The sequence below is a fragment of the Diaphorina citri genome, unplaced genomic scaffold, assembly GCF_000475195.1.
Source record: "Diaphorina citri unplaced genomic scaffold, Diaci psyllid genome assembly version 1.1 scaffold50, whole genome shotgun sequence".
In the NCBI taxonomy this organism is placed as follows: Eukaryota; Metazoa; Arthropoda; class Insecta; order Hemiptera; family Psyllidae; genus Diaphorina; species Diaphorina citri.
In genome coordinates this window covers 640,794-660,718 of record NW_007377487.1, presented here as the reverse complement: position 1 = coordinate 660,718, position 19,925 = coordinate 640,794, and the positions used below count along the sequence as shown (strand labels likewise).

The 19,925-nt window shown below is 37.6% G+C and overlaps 1 protein-coding gene across 2 annotated transcripts in view; it reads right to left on the bottom strand.

The window, feature by feature from the left end:
- Nucleotides 1-3,551: 3,551 nt before the first annotated feature.
- LOC103515724 (cytochrome b reductase 1) overlaps nucleotides 3,552-19,925 on the bottom strand; it is a 30,074-nt gene continuing 13,700 nt past the window's right edge. The window contains exons 2-6 of one of the 2 annotated variants that reach the window (XM_008480672.2): nucleotides 12,129-12,352; nucleotides 9,708-9,916; nucleotides 4,885-4,982; nucleotides 4,556-4,627; nucleotides 3,552-3,741 (exon numbers count right to left, since the gene is read on the bottom strand). In XM_008480672.2, coding sequence (XP_008478894.1) covers nucleotides 3,591-3,741; nucleotides 4,556-4,627; nucleotides 4,885-4,982; nucleotides 9,708-9,916; nucleotides 12,129-12,352 — 754 coding nt within the window. In that variant the 3' untranslated portion in view covers nucleotides 3,552-3,590. Of the gene's footprint in view, nucleotides 3,742-4,555; nucleotides 4,628-4,812; nucleotides 4,983-9,707; nucleotides 9,917-12,128; nucleotides 12,353-19,925 lie in introns of both variants that reach the window. The other variant, XM_008480665.2, reaches the window with a different exon arrangement.

Below are 19,925 nucleotides of genomic sequence, written 5' to 3'. Positions count from 1 at the left end.
GAGACGAGATTTAAATGAAGTTCTTTGTTTCAGTATGAGCTCTCGGTGTGTCCGATTTTATTGAAAAAAATACCGAAATGTTTCGAAACTCTGTTTCGTGACTTTCGTAATTAATACACTCAGAAGTTACATTACTTTCCTTCCTATAGGCTAAGGAAAGTAAAAATTAGTGATGGAGTGCCACAAGTTAGTAAAGTGTCGAGGAACCCAGTCACTCGATTGGGCTTAAGGGCACCCTCGTTCTTTTCTCAGGCCGGGCATAGCATTGTTTCGAACTCTTGACATTTGCGCACCTCTCGGCCCGCCGCTCGATTTGACAAAAATGTTCAACAAGGAATTTTGGCATTTTCTGTTTCGAACTCAAAGGTTCCATTGTTGCTTGATGAAACGATCATTGTTACGTGGGGTTCGCGTCGTGAGATTTGGTCAACCAAGACATTTAACAACGAATTGGCCTTTAATTTGACTGTTCCTTTGTTTGTTCCCTGATAACTTTTTTTTTTTTTTAAGAGGTTTGACAGAGGGAGCTGTAACTGCTATGGTCTTATCGTCCCGAAATCGAAGAGAGAAGGAAGACGGATAGGAGAAAGCCAGCCGTTCCGAAAACGAACATTATCCCATCAGGATAAAATCCGCCCAACTGTCGGACGGTTAGTCCAAATTTGATGAAATTCGAAAAACATATGTAGACTATTGTAGACGTCATGGAAATTTTCCCATTGGATTTCGGAATCGATAGGACATTTGGTACTCCCGGAGTTGGACAGCAAAGACCAACAATATTTTCGCCATTTTATTGTACCCTGCCTTCAATCACCCGATTGAATTGGTCGAAAATAATTTAGATCAATCCATTTAACTCTTGTTCTCAAAGAAAAATCATTACAAGACATATCAATAAGGTGTCTATTTCCTAGTATGGATGGATTGTCACAAAAGATCTAACCAGGTCGCAGTGACCAAGGGCGTTTATTAAAGCCGATGGCCCTACCTGACTGTGGAAACTTCACTAGCACCGATGAAACACAAGTTGGATTCTATGAGACTTTAGGGTCCATGAAACCCAAGTTCATGTCCATGAACTCTATGAAACTGTGAGTCCATAATATCAGAATTCAGTCTATATTTAGCTCTTTTAATTTCGCTTATTGTTCACACAGATGAAGTTTCCACAGTTCCTCGTAGGTATCTGCCAAATTCTACAAACTACCATGCTTTGTGATAAAATGTCTGGTGAAAGAGCAACAAAGTAAGACATTGACCGACAATATTTAGAACAAACAATACTCCGTTCCAAAAAGAACTTCGCTCATTTCATTTCCCTTAATAAGGAACCATAATATGGTTCACACAGATGAAGTTTCCACAGTTCCCGGTATCTGCCGAATTCTACAAACTACCATGCTTTGTGATAAAATGTCTGGTGAAAGAGCAACAAAGTAAGACATTAAACCGACAATATTTGCCGAAAAACTTTTAGGGCCAGTATGTCTCCAAAGAACACTAACTTTTTGGGGGGTCTTTTGGGGTAATCAAAAAATGTCTCAAAAAACCGTTCAACTAAGGAAATTTTGTTATTCTAAGGTCAGCTACTCAGGTTGTAACTCGAGTTATTTAACTCGGCAGTTATTTATATCTGTCAGATAGGTCGTAACGTGAGATGATTTAGGGCCAGTATGGCTCCAAAGAATACTAACTTTTTTGGGGGGTCTTAATCAAAAAATGTCTCAAAAAACCGTTCAACTAAGGAAATTTTGATATTCTAAGGTCAGCTACTCAGGTTGTAACTCGAGTTATTTAACTCGGCAGTTATTTATATCTGTCAGATAGGTCGTAACGTGAGATGCCAGTGTAAGATTAATAACTTCCAGGTACTCTGAACGAAATAGATGTTGGAATAGATGAAAGCATCATGATTGGTGCCTTATCTACACTACTTATGTCCTAGTCCTAGCCTAGATCATTGTAAAGGTCATTTCAATGTCGAATCTAATCCGATCGTTACGGTGCATTTGTTATTCAATCTGTGATCCACATGCATACATCATGATTGGTGCCTTATCTACACTAACTAGATATACTATACTTAGGTCCTAGATCATTGTAAAGGTCATTTCAATGTCGAATCTAATCCGATCGTTACGGTGCATTTGTTATTCAATCTGTGATCCACATGCATAGAGTTAATATACAATAATCCTGCCTGATGCACCCGAGAAAGGGCCCGTTCCTACTTGTCGTGAGTTTCGTCCGATTTTTTTCCGAATGTCCTGTAGGCAATATGATTTAAATGAGAGTGTTCCCACTTAGGCACGACACGATTTTTTTTCCGAACAAGTAGGAACAGGCCTTACGTGGTGTACTAATGAGCGCAGTCATCTTCGGATCTGGAGGTTGGTGGTTCGAGTTCAGCTCGGTTAAGTTCCTCTTTTCCCCCTCTACCCCCACATAACTTCATGTCTACTTTACCCATTAACCAATAAACTGATCAAACAAGCTTGAAATTTATTATTATTTAATACAACTATCTAATATTAAATTTATAAAACAACACCTAAAAAAAGCGGAAGAAATGTGCATGAGTTGTGAGATCATAAGAGAGAAAAGTGAGCATTAGATATTAGAGGAAGCAAGCGATAATCGTATTAACTTGTATGAAAAGAATAGCTAAAGTTATGAAAAGAAGGTGGAGTTCGTATTCCCTGGAAAATTAGACCGGGAGACAGACGACGAAATATTCTCCTTCTTTCTCCTCGCATCAGACAAACTTTCGAAAAAGGAGAACACAGAAGAAGAAAAGAAGAGGAAGAAGAAGAAGAAAACAAAATGGAGTACAAGTGCCTAACTACACATCTAATATTTTAACCTAACCTAGCCTTTCACAAAAAGCATAATTATCTAAAGACTAGTGTCTTTTGGATGTCAGCTGCAAAATGATTTAAAAAAATCAGACTAAAGAACCAGATTTTTTTAAGGGAAAAAATTGACTTTTGTAGGCTGAACGTCCACGGAGCAAATTAAAAAAAAAAAAAAACGTGGAGTTTGTATTCCCTGGAAAATTAGACCGGGAGACAGGCGACGAAATATTCTCCTTCTTTCTCCTCGCATCAGACAAACTTTCGAAAAAGGAGAACACAGAAGAAGAAAAGAAGAGGAATAAGAAGATAACAAAATGGAAATGGAGTACAAGTGCCTAACTACACATCTAATACTTTAACCTAACTAGCCTTTCACAAAAATCTAAAAATTTTACATGGGAGTCTAAAGACTAGTCTCTTTTGGATGTCAGCTGCAAAATGATTAAAAAAAAATCAGAATAAAGAACCAGAATCTTTGAAGGAAAAAAACGAACTGTTTTAAACTGAACTTCTACGGAGCAACTTGAAAAAAAAATAACATAATTATTATTGTGCTTCATATTTTCGGGGTCTTTTTACCAGGGTTCGAACCTCGTACCTCCACATTGGGAGTCAGTGTTCATAAGAGAGTTTCTCTTAACCACTCGACCATAGAGGAAGGCCAGGGGGTTCAATACAAGTTTCTACTCGTAAAATTCCACGCCGTGGGCGCTCAGCCTAGAAGTTCGATCCCTAAATGTCATTGGAGCTCACTAGGATTCTGCCGGCATATCTGAAATCGCGTCGCTTCAGAGCATACGCCATAAACACGCCGGTAGCGATAAGAACCATCGCTAAGGCGTTGATGATCATCGCTTCTTGTGGAAAACTGCCATACTGGTCGCTGAAAATGAGGAGGTGGACGAAATGAGGACGGGATAGTTGGGGATAACGAGTTGAACAATAACAGATAGAATAACGAATAAGAAATGAAAGAAGAATGAGAATAACACTTGACAAAACAAATTCAAGAAGTACGCATATCACTAGGGTTGCGTGAGGTTTTCCAGTGTTAAAATGTCTCGTTTGAAGTACATTACACGTGTAATGTGGAGAAGTAATTTTGGCATCTCCACTAACACATTAGTGGATGTAACCAAATACCCATAAACTAAGCATGTAAATTGAAGATTGTAATTTGGACATCTCCACCAACAAAATGATCAAAATTATGTGTCTAGGTATTAAAAGATCTATAGATAAATGTTTTTAATCCTAGTCTACAAGTTCATGTTGCATGTTGAAATTATTGTTAACTTCTGTGCATGCTCTCTCAATACCGAATGCACGAACCCTCAATACCGAATGATTTTTGTAAAAGATGCTCTCACTATTAGAGAGTTTTTGCACTGCTAATTTACGTGACGATAATTGAAACGTAAGACGCAAGTTGACCAAAACACGTATCTGCACATGCGCAGAAACAAGTTTTCGTCAAATAACGTTAAAGAGTTAAGTTAATGGGACGCTAATTTTGGTTGAAAAAAATCGCTAATGTTGAGAAATAAAATGTGTTTTTGCTTTACTTTCCACCCTAAGATGTTTCTATGAGAATATAAAATAACCCATTCTTATCCAATGGTCAAGTTTTTTCTTTACTTTCCTTAACCCCATGATGTTTTCCATGATAATAATTATGTAAATTAACCCATTCTTACCCAATGGTCAAGTAGACTCGTTGAGTGATTCCGGTCAGACAGGTAGCAATGGCCATCATGAAAGTGATTAACCCAAAGGATGCGCAGAAACAAAAGTTTTCGTCAAATAACGTTAAAGAGTTCAGTTAACGGGACGGGACGTTAATTTTGGTTACAAAAACTCTCTAATGAGTCTAATGTTAAAAAATAAAATGTGTTTTTGCTTTACTTTCCACCCTAAGATGTTTCTATCAGAATAAAACTTAACCGATTCTTACCCAATGGTCAAGTAGACTCGTTGAGTGATTCCGGTCAGACAGGTAGCAATGGCCATCATGAAAGTGATTAACCCAAAGGACGCATGAAGGGGTACCATGGCCGCCCGACATGCCGCAGTGGCGCCCTCACAACACAACAACACCAGGAATGAGAAGAAACCAACCACGAACTGTAAGTAGAAGAAACGCAACTAATAATATAGTATAACAAACTGAAATTAGAGGAAACGAAATTATATTGGTGGACATGAAATTGAAATTAGAGGAGATGGGATCTTATTAGTGGGCATGAAACTGAAATTAGAGGAGATGAAATTATATTGGTGGACATGGAATTGAAATTAGAGCAAACGAAATTATATTGGTGGACATTAACCTGAAATTAGAAGAAACGAAATTATATTGGTGGACAGAAAAGTGTCTGGCTGGGGTACGTTAAACAGGGAGTAGCTTAGTTTGGCAGGGGGACTTTAAACAGGGAGTATACCAGCCTGAATTTCCCTTGCTAAAGATATAGCAAAGGTTGAGTGCGAAGGGCATCCATCCACTTGTAATATTTGTGGCCAAAACCAAATGTCAGCCCAAAGTAATCACCCTAAGTTAGGGCTGATAGAGAGGCTGACGAAAAACACCGACCCCGTCTGTACACGGGAAGAGGTGAAGAAGAAGAAGAAGAAGAAGAAGAAGAAGAAGAAGAGGTGGACAGGAAAGTATTTTCAAAATATTCTGTCAAGGCATTTTCAACTGCTGGGCTTAACGAAACAACTTTAAGTATTTAGTATAAAATTAATAAAAATTATACATCTAAGCTGAGATTTTAAAAAGGGGGGAAAGAAAAAAAAAACTAACTAGTTCCAAAAGAAATTCAATAAACCTCTAAATAAAAATACAATAAAATTAACTTTTTGTTATAGTTAAAGGGACAAAAACCTTACAACAGACTAATGAGTAACATGGAACTCAGTAGACTTCTAAAATGGAGACATCTTGAAAGTAAAAGATGAAAATACCTTTTTTCTCTGTTCCATTGTTCGTTTGATTTATCTATCTAAAGATTCTAAGACCTTAAAATAGACAATAAAACCTAATATTATAAAGATACTTTCTCCCGCTAACAGACTAATGAGTAACATGGAACTCAGTAGACTTCTAAAATGGAGACATCTTGAAAGGAAAAGATGAAAAATAAATACCTTTTTTCTCTTTTTTAAAAAGGAATGTGGTAAAATAGTCTTCGGTATTGTTCGTTTGATTTATCTATCTAAAGATTCTAAGACCTTAAAATAGACAATAAAACCTAATATTATAAAGATACTTTCTCCCGCTAAATAATATAATTGATTTAAAGAAATGAAATAAAAAGTCAAATAATTCTGGTCAATTGATAAAATATTAAATTATAATTATGTTTGAAGCTATTGGTGTTAATCTGCTACTGAGCCTTGATAACTGAGCTTTAAAAAATTCTAATGAAAAAAATAATGGAAATTGTAAATCTTCTAAAGACAGAGATGATCATAGAGCGTCTACAGATTTTCACTGATTGAGAGTAAAGCAATGAAAGAGGTTTTTAGTTAAACTAGAGCTCCCAACACCCAGCACATGCTTTATCAAATTGGTATCCCAAAACCGCATTCGTTAAAATTCAGCACTATCAATACCTCTGAAAAAAAAATAATGGAAATTGTAAATCTTCTAAAGACAGAGATTATCATAGAGCGTCTACAGATTTTCACTGATTGAGAGTAAAGCAATGAAAGAGGTTTTTAGGTAAACTAGAGCTCCCAACACCCAGCACATGCTTTATCAAATTGGTATCCCAAAACCGCATTCGTTAAAATTCAGCACTATCAATACCTACATAACCAATCAAACCCAGTCTACCTATGCTAGAATTATAGTTGACTTTTTTTTTTAGTATGAACCAAGACAAGACTAACAAACTAGAACTAAAACAAATTTACTTCTTGAAAACAGATATTTAGAGCATACCAACAATTTTATTCGGTAGGCTCTGTTTTTTTTTTTTTTTTTTTGTATCCCAAAACCGCATTCGTTAAAATTCAGGACTATCAATACCTACATAACCAATCAAACCAGTCTACCTGTGATAGGATTATAGTTGACAATTTTTTTTTAGTATGAACCAAGACAAGACTAACAAACTAGAACTAAAACAAATTTACTTCTTGAAAGCAGATATTTAGAGCATACCTACAATTTTATTCAGTAGGTTCTGTTTTTTTTTTTTTTTTGTGCTGTTCGCGGAATGGACTTTCGAATACGTTTTATATTTTACCTTATGTACAAACAAAATAATTAAATATTAAAAGTTAAATCAAAATGATATTTAAAAAATGAAAATGACTGGATCGGATGAATGAAAAACTAAAAGAAATGAAGAGGTAAGGTATAAATGAAAGAGAATGGGTCCTTCTATTTTCTATTTGGGATAGAGCAGAAAAGTGGACGGGTGTTCTTTGACAGAAACATCTCAGACGAGACTTTTCTCTGTCGGATTTGGCCAGCATTCGTATCGCCAAGACGTTAAATAATTATATTGAAACCGATCTGACAATCGATTTCACTTTATGACTAGATCGAACTCTTACTTAAGATCAAGTTATGTATGACTTACACATTTCACTGGATTGAGGGATGTCATAACTTGGTCCTGAAGGACGTTGGAATTGGTATTGGTCTTTTACGATTTCATACTGCTTTGGAAATCCGGCATAGGTTGTGTTGGTGTGCCATTGGGATTCAAACGTCCTCTCAGGACCAAGATATGACGTCACTCTATCCAGTGTGATTATCAGGACTATAACATTAGTTGGTGTGCCATTGGGATTCAAACGTCCTCTCAGGACCAAGATATGACGTCACTCTATCCAGTGTGATTATCAGGACTATAACATTAGACTCCTACATTGTAGAAGACAGTCCTACACTGTGTGAAAAAAACAAGACAGTCCAACTTTCTGAAACTCCCGGTAGAGATACCGGGTACCCCAATTGAAAATAGTGAAAGACCCTTCGCCCAGCCCAACTTTGCGTTTCGCGCTACCAGGCAATTTAATATCTCTCCGCGCCCGTTGGTGTTGCTTCCTGATCCAACGGCGCAACCTTGGCCTAGAGGCGCTCGCTGAGTAGCGCTTCGCGGCTGTTCTTGAGCGCGTCGCGGTGTAGGAGGTAAGAGAACAAGATGCCCAAAGCGACCAACACCATGGCGAGTGCGTTGATTATAATCCCCTCCTGAGTCCAAGTCGAGTAGTCGTTACTGGAGGAACACAAGGGTGAAGAAGGGAAAGGAAGAATATTAGTGACAGAGTTGAAGAGAGGTGTGACCAACCGTGAGTGAAACAGAACTGTGCAAACTTCACTAGCACCCAGCCAGCCTAGTTAGCTTAGTCGGTAGTGCGTCTGCCTTGTAAGCGCTAGGCCGCGGGTTCGATTCCCGCCCGGGGCGGATTTTATCCTGGGACTGTGGAAACTTCACTAGCACCGATGAAACCCAAGTTGGACTTTATGAGACATTGGGTCCATGAAACCCAAGTTGGGCTCTTTGAAATTTTGGGTTCATGAAACCCAAAGCTGGACAATATAAAACTTTAGGTATATTATATCAGAAGTCAGTCCATATTCAACAGAACAAACAATACTCCGTTCCAAAAAGAACTGCGCTCATTTCATTTCCCTTATGGTTCACACAGATGAAGTTTCCACAGTTCCTCGTATCTGCCAAATTCTACAAACTACCATGCTTTGTGATAAAATGTCTGGTGAAAGAGCAACAAAGTAAGACATTGACCGACAATATTTGCCGAAAAACTTTTAGGGCCAGTATGGCTCCAAAGAATACTAACTTTTTTGGGGGTCTTTTGGGGTAATCGAAAAATGTCTCAAAAACCGTTCAACTAAGGAAATTTTGATATTCTAAGGTCAGCTACTCACGTTGTAACTCGAGTTATTTAACTCGGCAGTTATTTATATCTGTCAGATACGTCGTAACGTGAGATGCCAGTGTAAGATTAATAACTTCCAGGTACTCTGAACGAAATAGAGGTTGGGATAGATGAAAGCATCATGATTACTTTAAGTAAAAGGACACCATAAAACTGTCCATTAGGTAGAAGTTTCACAGAAAATAGAAAAAAAAAGTTAGGAGAGGAGAACAAGAAAGTTAAGTTTGTCTCAGTCTACATCCCAAAAGTTTGCAAAAACTTCCCACCGACGGCTTACTTTTCTTTCAGGGGGTTTAAAGGCCTCTATTACATAAAGCTCTAGGTAGGTAGGTACATAGTTTTTTTCTTACATCCTTCCTAGATACATATCCCTAGTAGGTATGTAGGTATATTTGAAAATTCCTTTTCTACCTTTCTTGCTAATCTTCGTTGTCCAAAGTTTATTTCACTTCAAGTTCTTCAATTTGGTTTTTCTTTTATTTTCGTCTCTTCCCCAGGCTAGAATGGCTGATTTTTCTAACCCCCCCCCCCATTCTATTCTATATCACTCGTACAATTCCATTCTGTATTGTTTTGTACAATTCCATTCGTACAATTTCATTCTGTATTGTTTTGTACAAAGCTTATGGTACCTGAGATCAATCAATGTGACTTCTCAATATTTAGCCTTAAGATACCATGTTATGTTAAGGCTAAACATTGAGAAATCACATTAATTCTATTCTATTCTACTCGTACAATTCTATTCTCGTATAGTTTTATTCTACTCGTACAATTCTGTTCTCGTATAGTTTTATTCTACTCGTACAATTCTATTCTCGTATAGTTTTATTCTACTCGTATAATTCTATTCTCGTATAGTTCTATTCTACTCGTACAATTCTATTCTCGTATAGTTTTATTCTACTCGTACAATTCTATTCTACTCGCCTGTAATCCAAACAGTCCCACGGTGATGAAGCCCATCCAACTATGCAGAGAGTAGAAGTGAGGTTGAGGCGGGTCCTGGACATTCTTATTCTCATAGATAGTCAGAGCGGCCAGAGCGATACAGGGAACGGCCAATGCATGGAGGATCGTGTGAAACAACTTCACCCAGATGTGACGGCAACACCGCGAAATCCGGTATAACAGCATGGCTGCAACACCGCAAAGAGGTAAATAAATTAAAACTAGTCGTGTTCTTCCGTCTTTTTTTCTGTTTACTATTATTGTCTACCGCGGCTGTTCTACTACCTAACCTCTTCTGGACTTTCAAGATAACAACGAGTGTCCATGATAATGTAAGTCTAATTAAGTTAAAACTAGTGACTCAGTGAACTAGTAGAACTCACTCAGAAAAAGGATCTCTACGCGGCCTACAATTGGCTTGTTCGATCCCAAGATCTAAATAGAAAATTTATGCGGTAACATTTTGGCCAAATTCCGTCCACCCCGTAGATATCACGTTTATCGTTCACCCTGTATACAACATAACATGTCTATTACACGGGACATCCTGAGGCTGGGAACTCTGGCCTGGGACTTATGTATGGCGGCTAATTTACATCGTGACAAACATTATGTTCGCAATTTATCTTCTGTCTATCTCGATTCCATGCAGATCTACCGTAGACCTCTATGTACACTATCTACATCTATCGTAGACCTCTATCTACATCTACAGAGCATACTTCCGTCTTCTAAACACTTTTCCATTTGATTTTTCTCAGTTTCATATCTGTCTCGCTACCAGGCTAGCAACGAGAAAATGTATGGGCTAGGAGCTAAGGATGTGTGTAACGACCCATCCTATACAATCAGACCTCAGAATAAGTAGGTACTGGCTAGAATGATGGGATCTAGAGTAAGTGTACCAGTTATTGGTCCATGTAAAAAACGTGCTAGTTATTGCCCCCTCAATGAGATCACGCCCCATAAGTACTACACAAAGGTTTTCAAAATCCAAAGTTATAAAAGAATGCTATCGCTCTTGATAACCTTGGATCTTGAAAATGATTGTGCAGAACAGACAAACCTATGGGACTAATAACTAATAAGTATAATAACTATAGCACGTTTTTAGATGGGCCAATAACTGACTGATACACTTCACTCCTAAAAATAAGGTAGAGCAAAACGTAGAAAGTAGAAATTGCTCGCAGTAACTTTTTTACGTGAACTGTCACCTAAAAAAAGCACACATATTTCGATTATCCACGAATATTTTTTCGACCGGCTGCTCTCTGGTGTTATCGTGTTAACCTAGCACCTAATTGGGGAGTATTGTCTCTTCATATCATCATATGTATGGTGACACTCTACGTTTCATTCATTCTTTGCGTAATCAATAATGCAAGAAAATTCATCTTGCGATACATTCAATTAGGTTCCTTTTAAGCAAATGGGGGCCTCATATAGGAGAAATATAGGTAATAGGCAACTATCTATACAGAAGGAAAAATCGCCACGTTATACCCACACGATTTATTACTATTGGCACGATTTACTTCATAGTTTGCATGAAAATACAAGAATGCATGAATGTGGAAGAATACTGGGATCACATCTTTAGAAATAATTATTACGTAATATTCAGTTCTTCAGGTGAGTTAAGATGAGTCTTCTCATCACCGTTTTTATTTGATGAAACAAATGTTAGACAAAAATCGTTACTTACAATTACCACTACGATCTTCGTTAGGTCTGTGTCGTAGCATGCCCATCCCGTAGTATCCCTCTCATCAGATAGGCGAGAAGAGACACAATACTTGCAGAGCTGACTGAATTATCAGCGAAGATGAGATGGGACATAAAGGTCTGATATGACCTTAGGAGTTAAGAACGGGCTACCGCCCAGGACGAACTTTATCCCTAAGTCCTTAACTTATATCTATGAGGTTCGTTCTCGGAACGATTGACTATCACCTAACCTGTCCTTCTTTTCGACTTCAGTTCCATAAGACCTCCGTCGCGTCGTTTCAGTTCACACGATCAAATTTTTAAGCCCGCCACTCTCGATGAGTTTTTTTTTTTTTTTTTTTTTTTTTTTTTTTTTTTTTTTTTTTTTTTTTTTTTTTTTTTTTCATAAATCATTTTTATTTATTTATGAACATAAAGAAGATTGATTGAGCATTCAAAAATTCAATTCGTGGGCATATTTTTTTTCTTCTCTAATTTTTTGTTAATATGTATATTTTTTTTTAATTTATATTATCTAGTTATTATTTTATTTTATTTTTTTTATTATTATTTTTTTTATTTATCGCATGTGATAGAACTCATCGTGAGTGGCGGGCTTTAAAAAAGGCCTGGTATCAGGACACCACCTTGGCAGTTGGGAAAGTGCTTAAGAAAGAAGAAGAAACTTACAGAATCCGCTGAGTGTAATGAATCCGAGAATCATCAAGCTGGGATGCAAGTTGAAATGCCTCTTCGGGTCTTCCGTCCAGGAGTAGCCACCTCGGTAGTGTATACTCCAGAAGATCACCAGTACTAGGGCGGCCAGGAGGAGTAAACAGGACAGGACAATGACCAGAATGTATTCCATCCAGTTGCAACCGGACAGCTCGTCATCGTCATCATAACTGCGGACTCTGGAACAGAAGAGGAACAAGAACATTTGGTCAGTAAGGTGGTCGATTTGACTTTCAGTCAGATCAATCCAATTCAGAATAACTTTAAGTTTTAAGGTGTGTCCACACATAGTCGACCGCCCGTCGCGTCGATCGATGTCGACTGAACCGTCCACACTGCCTCGACAACATACCTATATACCTAGATTTACCTCGTCAACCGCTATCGATCGATGTGACGGCCAGGCGACTATGTTTGGACACAGCTTTTAGAGTCTGTATCACAAATAGAAACAAGCTGGGCCCGTCCCTCCGGGAATTTTTTAGCTCGTAGTTTATTCGATTGTGATTAAAGAAAATCAGTACTTATGTACCTACCTAATTTGTTTAATATTCAGTTTATAATTATTCTTCATTTGATTTTTCGATTTTACTTTCATGTAATAATTTAAAATCAAGACTAGAGCCCGTTCTCCCTTTATTCCCAATATACCTGGAACAGAAGAGGGACAAGAACATTTGGTCAGTAAGGTGGTCGATTTGACTTTAAGCTCAAAAATAACTTAAAGCTATGTCCACTTGTCCACTTATAGTCGACCGCGTCGATCGATCGAGGTGAATCTATGTTGTCGAGACATTAACGGGGTCGACTATGTGTTAACAACTTAACACTGCTTTAGAGCCTGTATCACAAATAGAAAAAAGACAGCGACGAAGTGCTGATAGCATGTTGAATACACGAGTTCCCAACGGATCACTAAAGTTAAGCAACGTTACACGTGGTCAGTATCCGTATTGGTGACCATCTGGAAATAGCGCCTGCACCTAGGTAATATGTGTACTAGATAATTATTACAGCAGCAGCAGCACCGAGGAGGAAAATGCACAGGTAAAATAGGCCGGAAATCAGACTAACTAGAATGCAATGACATGTAAGAGGTAATAACCTACTGATGTCATCCACTAAATAACTAACTGCTAGAAGACTAGAGCTACTATGCATAGGTGGAAGTGGAAATAACCAAAGAGCAAACACCCTAGGTGTAAATAGAAAGTTAATAATATGTACTCCAAGTGTAAGTGGAAAGTAAGTCAGTGGGTGACACAGGCTTCAAATGCTATCAGCACTTGCTGACAGCTCAATGATGGATGTTCCTGTTCAAATCTAGTTCAGTTTTCAGTTCAATCAACTATGAAGAGTGGGAGTATCAGGTGTGAAGCTTATACCTATACCTATACAGAGCTCTTAGCAGAAATAAGTAATTCTATTTTATCTTCTGTCTATCTCGCTACTAGGCTAGGCTAGCAACGAGAAAATGTATGGGCTAGGAGCTAAGGATGTGTATAACGACCCATCCTATACAATCAGACCTCAGAATAAGTAGGTACTGGCTAGAATGATGGGATCTAGAGTAAGTGTACCAGTTATTGGTCTCTGGACAAAATTTGCACCACCATTTTCGTGTTTCTTTAATTTGATATTTAGGTCGACCAGGTTTGGATAAGTCCTTCTATGGGGAATTATTATTAATTAGAATTATTATTATTAAGTTCTTCTATGGGGACAGACTGACGGACTGACTGACTGACTGACTGACAGACAGACACTGAAGCGAATACAATAGTCCGTCCCTTATACCTTTTTTATTACTATTGTAATAATAAAGGGAGGACGGACTAAAAAGCCAGCGGCGCGGCGGTGATAGCATGTTGAATACACGAGTTCCCAACGGATCACTGAAGTTAAGCAACGTTACGCGTGGTCAGTATCCGTATTGGTGACCATCTAGAGATAGTACCTGTAGGTAATAGTTATGTACCTACTAGTTATTACAGTAACCGCAGCAGCACCACCACCACCACCGAGGAGGAAAATGCACAGAAATAGGCCGGAAGCCAGACTGACTAGAATGCAATGACATGTAAGAGGTAATAACCTATGCCATCCACTAAATAGATACCTACTAGGCAAATAGATATCAATTGATAGATAGCTACCAGAGAACTGAGCGACTATGTAATATGGCCATATAGGTGGAAATGGAAAGAACCAAATAGTGAATACTCTAAGTGTAAATAAATAGTAAATAGAAAGCTAATAATACTCTAGGTGTAAGTGGAAAGTAAGTCAGTGGGTGACACAGGCTTCAAATGCTATCAGCACTTGCTGACAGCTCAATGACGGATGTTCCTGTTCAAATCTAGTTCAGGTTTCAGTTCAATCAACTGTGAAGAGTGGGAGTATCAGGTGTGAAGCTTATACCTATACCTATAGGTACAGAGCTCTTAGCAGAAATAAGTAATTCTATATGTAAATACCTATGTAAAAAAAAAAAGTAGGTAGGTATAAGTCCCCCGTGGCAGTCGACACATCCCATTGGCTGGAACGATTTAGGATATTTATTTTAGAATAGATTACAATATACCCTGCTTATACTGCTAGAATGAGACTGAAAAGTCCCTTTACTCCCGCAGTCTAAACAAGGTCTTATGTATTTGGTATCTACAATAATTTTAAAATTGAATTACAAGTTTACAAAAAGACCTTTGCTTAACTTGAACAAAAGAACGAAAAAGAACAAATATATATGTATGTAAGTAGATATAAGACTCTATTAGAGAAGTTAGGAAGAAAAAAATGTCTGCCAAATTGTGGCACTTGGTGTTGGTGTCCTCGTAAAAAGACAATAGGAAGTTTATAATAATGAAATAAAATTATGGATAGATAAACACCTATACATCCAGCTTCCTACCTACTTTCCTATTTCAGTATATTTTCTCGTTTATTACTTTATTAGATACCTACACCTAGCTCCCTAACTATAAATACCTGTTTCAGTATATTTTCAATCAATTAGATAACTTAATCAACGAACAATTGATTAATAAAAATATAATTTCCCTCCAACACAAACGTAACCAACATTTCCTAAACTGAAGAAGAAAGGATTACCTACTGATTTCTTATGTAAGAATCACAACATTTATAGCTCCTGTTTCCATAATACAATTGAGATCTAGTCTGATTCTATGAAATCTATGTTATAATTGCTGCGTCTAATATCTGCAGCACTACAGGTACCCCTGGTAACCTATGTACCTATAATCTACTGAAACCCCACGCCTAGGTTTCTGAGAAGAAATCAGTTCTGAAAATTCGTTCCGTAGGTTCAGAATAGATTCCATGCATTGTTCTCTTTCAACGACTTATACCTGGGTTCCTATAGGTTGCGAGATAGGTACTGGGTAAGAACTACACGGGCGAATGTAAATTCCCCCGATTTCATGTAAATTCCCCGATTTCAAAATTACTTCCTGTAGGGTCATATGTAAATTCCCCCGATTACCAAAAAAAAGGGGTATATAATATATGTAAACTCCCCCGATGGTAGAGCCTACAGAAAAGTATTAAAAACACTTCAATTTCTTACTTTTAGTATAAAATTTATGAAAGGAAAATAAAATACATACACATTTCATTATTAAAGAAAGCCAAACTTATAATTTCTAAACACCAAAAGATTTTCACCACGCTCACTTGTCAGAAATTTAATAGTTGACATGATGATATCCGAAACCAAACTAATAGGTAATTAAAATGAAATGTCCAAATCATTGTTTATCACACATTTTCCTCTTTCTATCTTCAAGTATCGGGGGAATTTACATCCGGAAATGAGGACCCTTGAAAAAATCGGGGGAATTTACATACAGCCAACTACACTCGTAGTACAGTAAACTGTAAACCTTCGGTTAGAAAAACAGCTCCTGCGGGACCACCTAAGGCCCAATGTGGCCCTAAAACAGTAAATTAAGTGAAAATAATTAGGCAGGTAGTAGGTAGCGAATGTCAACAAAATCTGACCAACCATTGACCAAAGTTATCGTGGAACAAACAGACAAACTGTGTCCGAGTGATTAAGAGCACTGACTCTCAACACAGAGTATCTGAGTTCGAACCCCGGACGGGGCGGAAATTTTCAGACCTCACTATTCCCTTCCTCGGTAGAATGCTTTGTCCAGAATGCGCAATGTCTCCCGAATTAAAATTCTATCTCGTCTTATCTATTGTAATCATGTCATCATGCCCTTTCATAAAGTTAGAGAGTAATACTATTATGGTCCTACCTATTGTAAGAATGAAAATTAGCGAATCATATGGTCATTTTATAAGAATACACAATGGCGTAAGGCTGTAAGGTATGAGTTGTGTTGTATGAGTCGCAGGTCAACTGAACGTCCAAGGTCAATAGTGTCAGCACGAACAGTATTTTCCAGCCAACACATAGGAACTAACAGATAGGTACTTGTGAGCCAACAAATACTATAGGAACCAACAGATAGGTTCTTGTGAGCCAACAAATACCATAGGAACCAACAACCAACAGACATTATTTATGAGCCAACACATAGGAGTATAAGAGTTTCAGAATAGCACTATTTATACCCCAGTACCATTTTGGAAAATGGTATTTAATTAGAAAGTAGTTTTACAATTTAATTGTAGATAATAATTTAATACTTTCTTAGACAGGTACGATTTTCTAATAACCGTCCTTTAATTTTTTGACTAGTATTAATAATAGCCAACTTTTTGAAGATACATCTAGGTACATTAAAAAAAGGAAAAATACTAATAAAAAATGTCACCATTACTATCAAGATAACTTTAGCCAGTATATTATAAGGACTTTACCTGCCTCGGTAGTGTAGTGGCCAAGACGCTCGCCTGGTAATCAGGAGGGCGTGGGTTCAATCCCAGTCGAGGTATGGAATTTTATACTCAATAGCGATGGTAGGATTGAAAGTAGTAAGTAAAGTAGTAAATGCAGTTTCTTTGTGTTATTATGTCACAACTTTGGTGCTCACTGCAGCATTGTAGGATTTTCCCAATATCTCAATAATCCTTCAGTTTCATTTTATACTTGAATGACCATGATTTTCTTTAACCCGTACGGTGGCAGTTCAGAACAGAAACCGGTTGGTTAGATAATCTTGGGAAAGTGAACGAATACGTAAAATGAAACTGAGAAACAGGATAAGATGACAAATTGAAGAAAGAGACATAAATTGAGAGAGACTTGTTAGATGATTTGAATTTTAGACCAAGAATAAGTCACCAAGGGAAATTAATAGAATTTGTTTGTGTATCTATCAGACTAATAACATAATGTGTTCCCCAGGGTAAAAATACCAATAGGTGCAATAATATTAGTGGAGATGACAGAACTACAGCGTCAGATGAACCCTAGTGGAGTAGTGGAGATGCCACAGTTATCACCACAACTAAACCCACAGACAGAGTGCTCCATTCATTGAAATATTAGTGGAGATGTCAAAAATACATGGTCAAAGCTACAGAATTATTAGTGGAGATGTCAAAACTACATGGGTTAACAACGCGTTGACGTGAACAGTTTCAATAGAATTAGTTGATTGTTGTGTTATCAACTCAACAGGCAAGAGAGAAAGACTCTGTACCTTGTCAACAAATAATACAGACTTCTGTGGAGACTAAAAAAGACCTCTAAACAATCTGAAGTCAATCCTCCTAGAGTCAAATTAGATCCATGGTTTATGCTAAATACTAGAGGATATTGGGAGGTTCTTTTTAGCCTATGTTTAAAGTTTAGCTTTAGCCAGCCTAGTTAGCTTAGTTGGTAGTGCGTCTGCCTTGTAAGCGCTAGGCCGCGGGTTCGATTCCCGCCCGGGGCGGATGGAAATCTGACGTCACAACTCTTTGAACTTTTTCATTAGAACGGCAATTAAAAATTGAATTTTCGACCTTTTAAAGATACTTTTTCGGAGTTTTGACGTCATATTTGGATTTTTCACAACTTTTTACGTAGGAATCGACCTTTTATTAGTAATATAGATTTTCCCAATTGCAACTCCTCCATTATGTTTTAACCCCATTGCAGAGGCCACGCCACTTCTTCCTTTCCAAGCTTTCGACAAATCGTTACGTGTACGCGACATTTGCAAAAGTTATCACACTCGTTTAGACCTGAAATTTGCCCAAATATCGAATAAGACACTCAACTGTCGAAAGACCCAGTTAAAAGACATGTCTTAGCTTGTGAACTAAACTTTAAATACTATTTAGAACGGACCAATCAATGTGGGCCAGCCTAGTTAGCTTAGTTGGTAGTGCGTCTGCCTTGTAAGCGCTAGGCCGCGGGTTCGATTCCCGCCCGGGGCGGATTTTTTGCAGGACCAAGCATAAATTTGAAGCGCCGCCATTTTTAATCAGGATGGAATATGACAAATTGAAGCTATGTCACCCTCAGTACTTCCCTTAACAACCACGAAAAATTTCATCCAAATCGGTCAAGCCGTTTTTTCGTGAAAAGGGGACAACAGGTCTATCAGCGTTACAGACGGAAATTTTTCCAATGTGATTTTTGGGATCCTTGATGCATAAGGAGTCAGAAAAACTAAAATTTTTACGGTTCTAAGCAATGTACTATACGTTATTTGTTCTGCTAGGATAGAAGTGAAAAGCTGTATCTTAATTGGCAATATGAGTACATTTTTTATTATTATTATTATTTTTAATTTTTATTTTAACTTTGGAAGAAACTCCTTTTAATAGAATAGAATATACCTTGTTTATCCTGCCAGAATGAGACTGAAAAGTCCCTTTACTCCCGCAGTCTAAACAAGGTCTTATATATTTCATAGGTATAGTTTAAACATATGTAAACAAAAAAGCTTGTTTAAATATTTTAAAAAAAAAGTAAATATTATATTGGCTCCTCTTACCAGGGTTCTTCTGGAGCACGAAAAGTCTGATGACCTGACCACCTCCACCGACACTTCCCTGGACACTCACCTGGTGGTGAACAAAATCGAACTCCTCGCCGCCAAACTCAAGTCGGACCTACCAATTAAAGAACTCGAGTCCCTGTCGGACGTGTCCAGTATAGCCAAGTTTATATCGACCATTCAGGATCAGATAGGACACTTGAAGGAAGCGGTACAGCTGACGATTGATAGCGCGAAGACGAAAACTAGTGGTACCACCAATGGTAAGAATAGATCAGTTGCGCTTACTTGGGTGATGTTTCAAAGTCATAGAGCAGGTAAAATGAGGACCAACGGAATTTTTCTTTATCTTCTACGACTTCTAGATCCCGAGATAAATCGATTTAAAAAATACCGGTAAATCGTGAACTTTGACGTCACGGCATACGCTCCCGTATAGGATTGGGCCATAACAATAGTAGCCTACTAAGGTATAGGGACTCTTTAGTCCTATTCGAGCAGTAAAGCACTATTATTATGTGAAGGCTTTTCGGTATACACGATTTTTTACTTTCTATTACTACAGTATAGCGAGCTATACTAGTAATGAAAGTATTGCAATCGATTCAATTTTTTTGGCTTTAAAATGGTCCCTTTTTTATGACATAGTCCTTTCGTATAAGCTTAACCCATCCCTTGGGGCAATTGCCCCAACACCTAACTCTCAGAGTGGGCTTTTTGTTTATGATTTGGTCCTTTAGCTCCTAGCCTAGAATTATTTATCAAATTATCCTAGAATTATTTAACAAATATGTATAATTTATAATTATAATATTTATTATCCTTT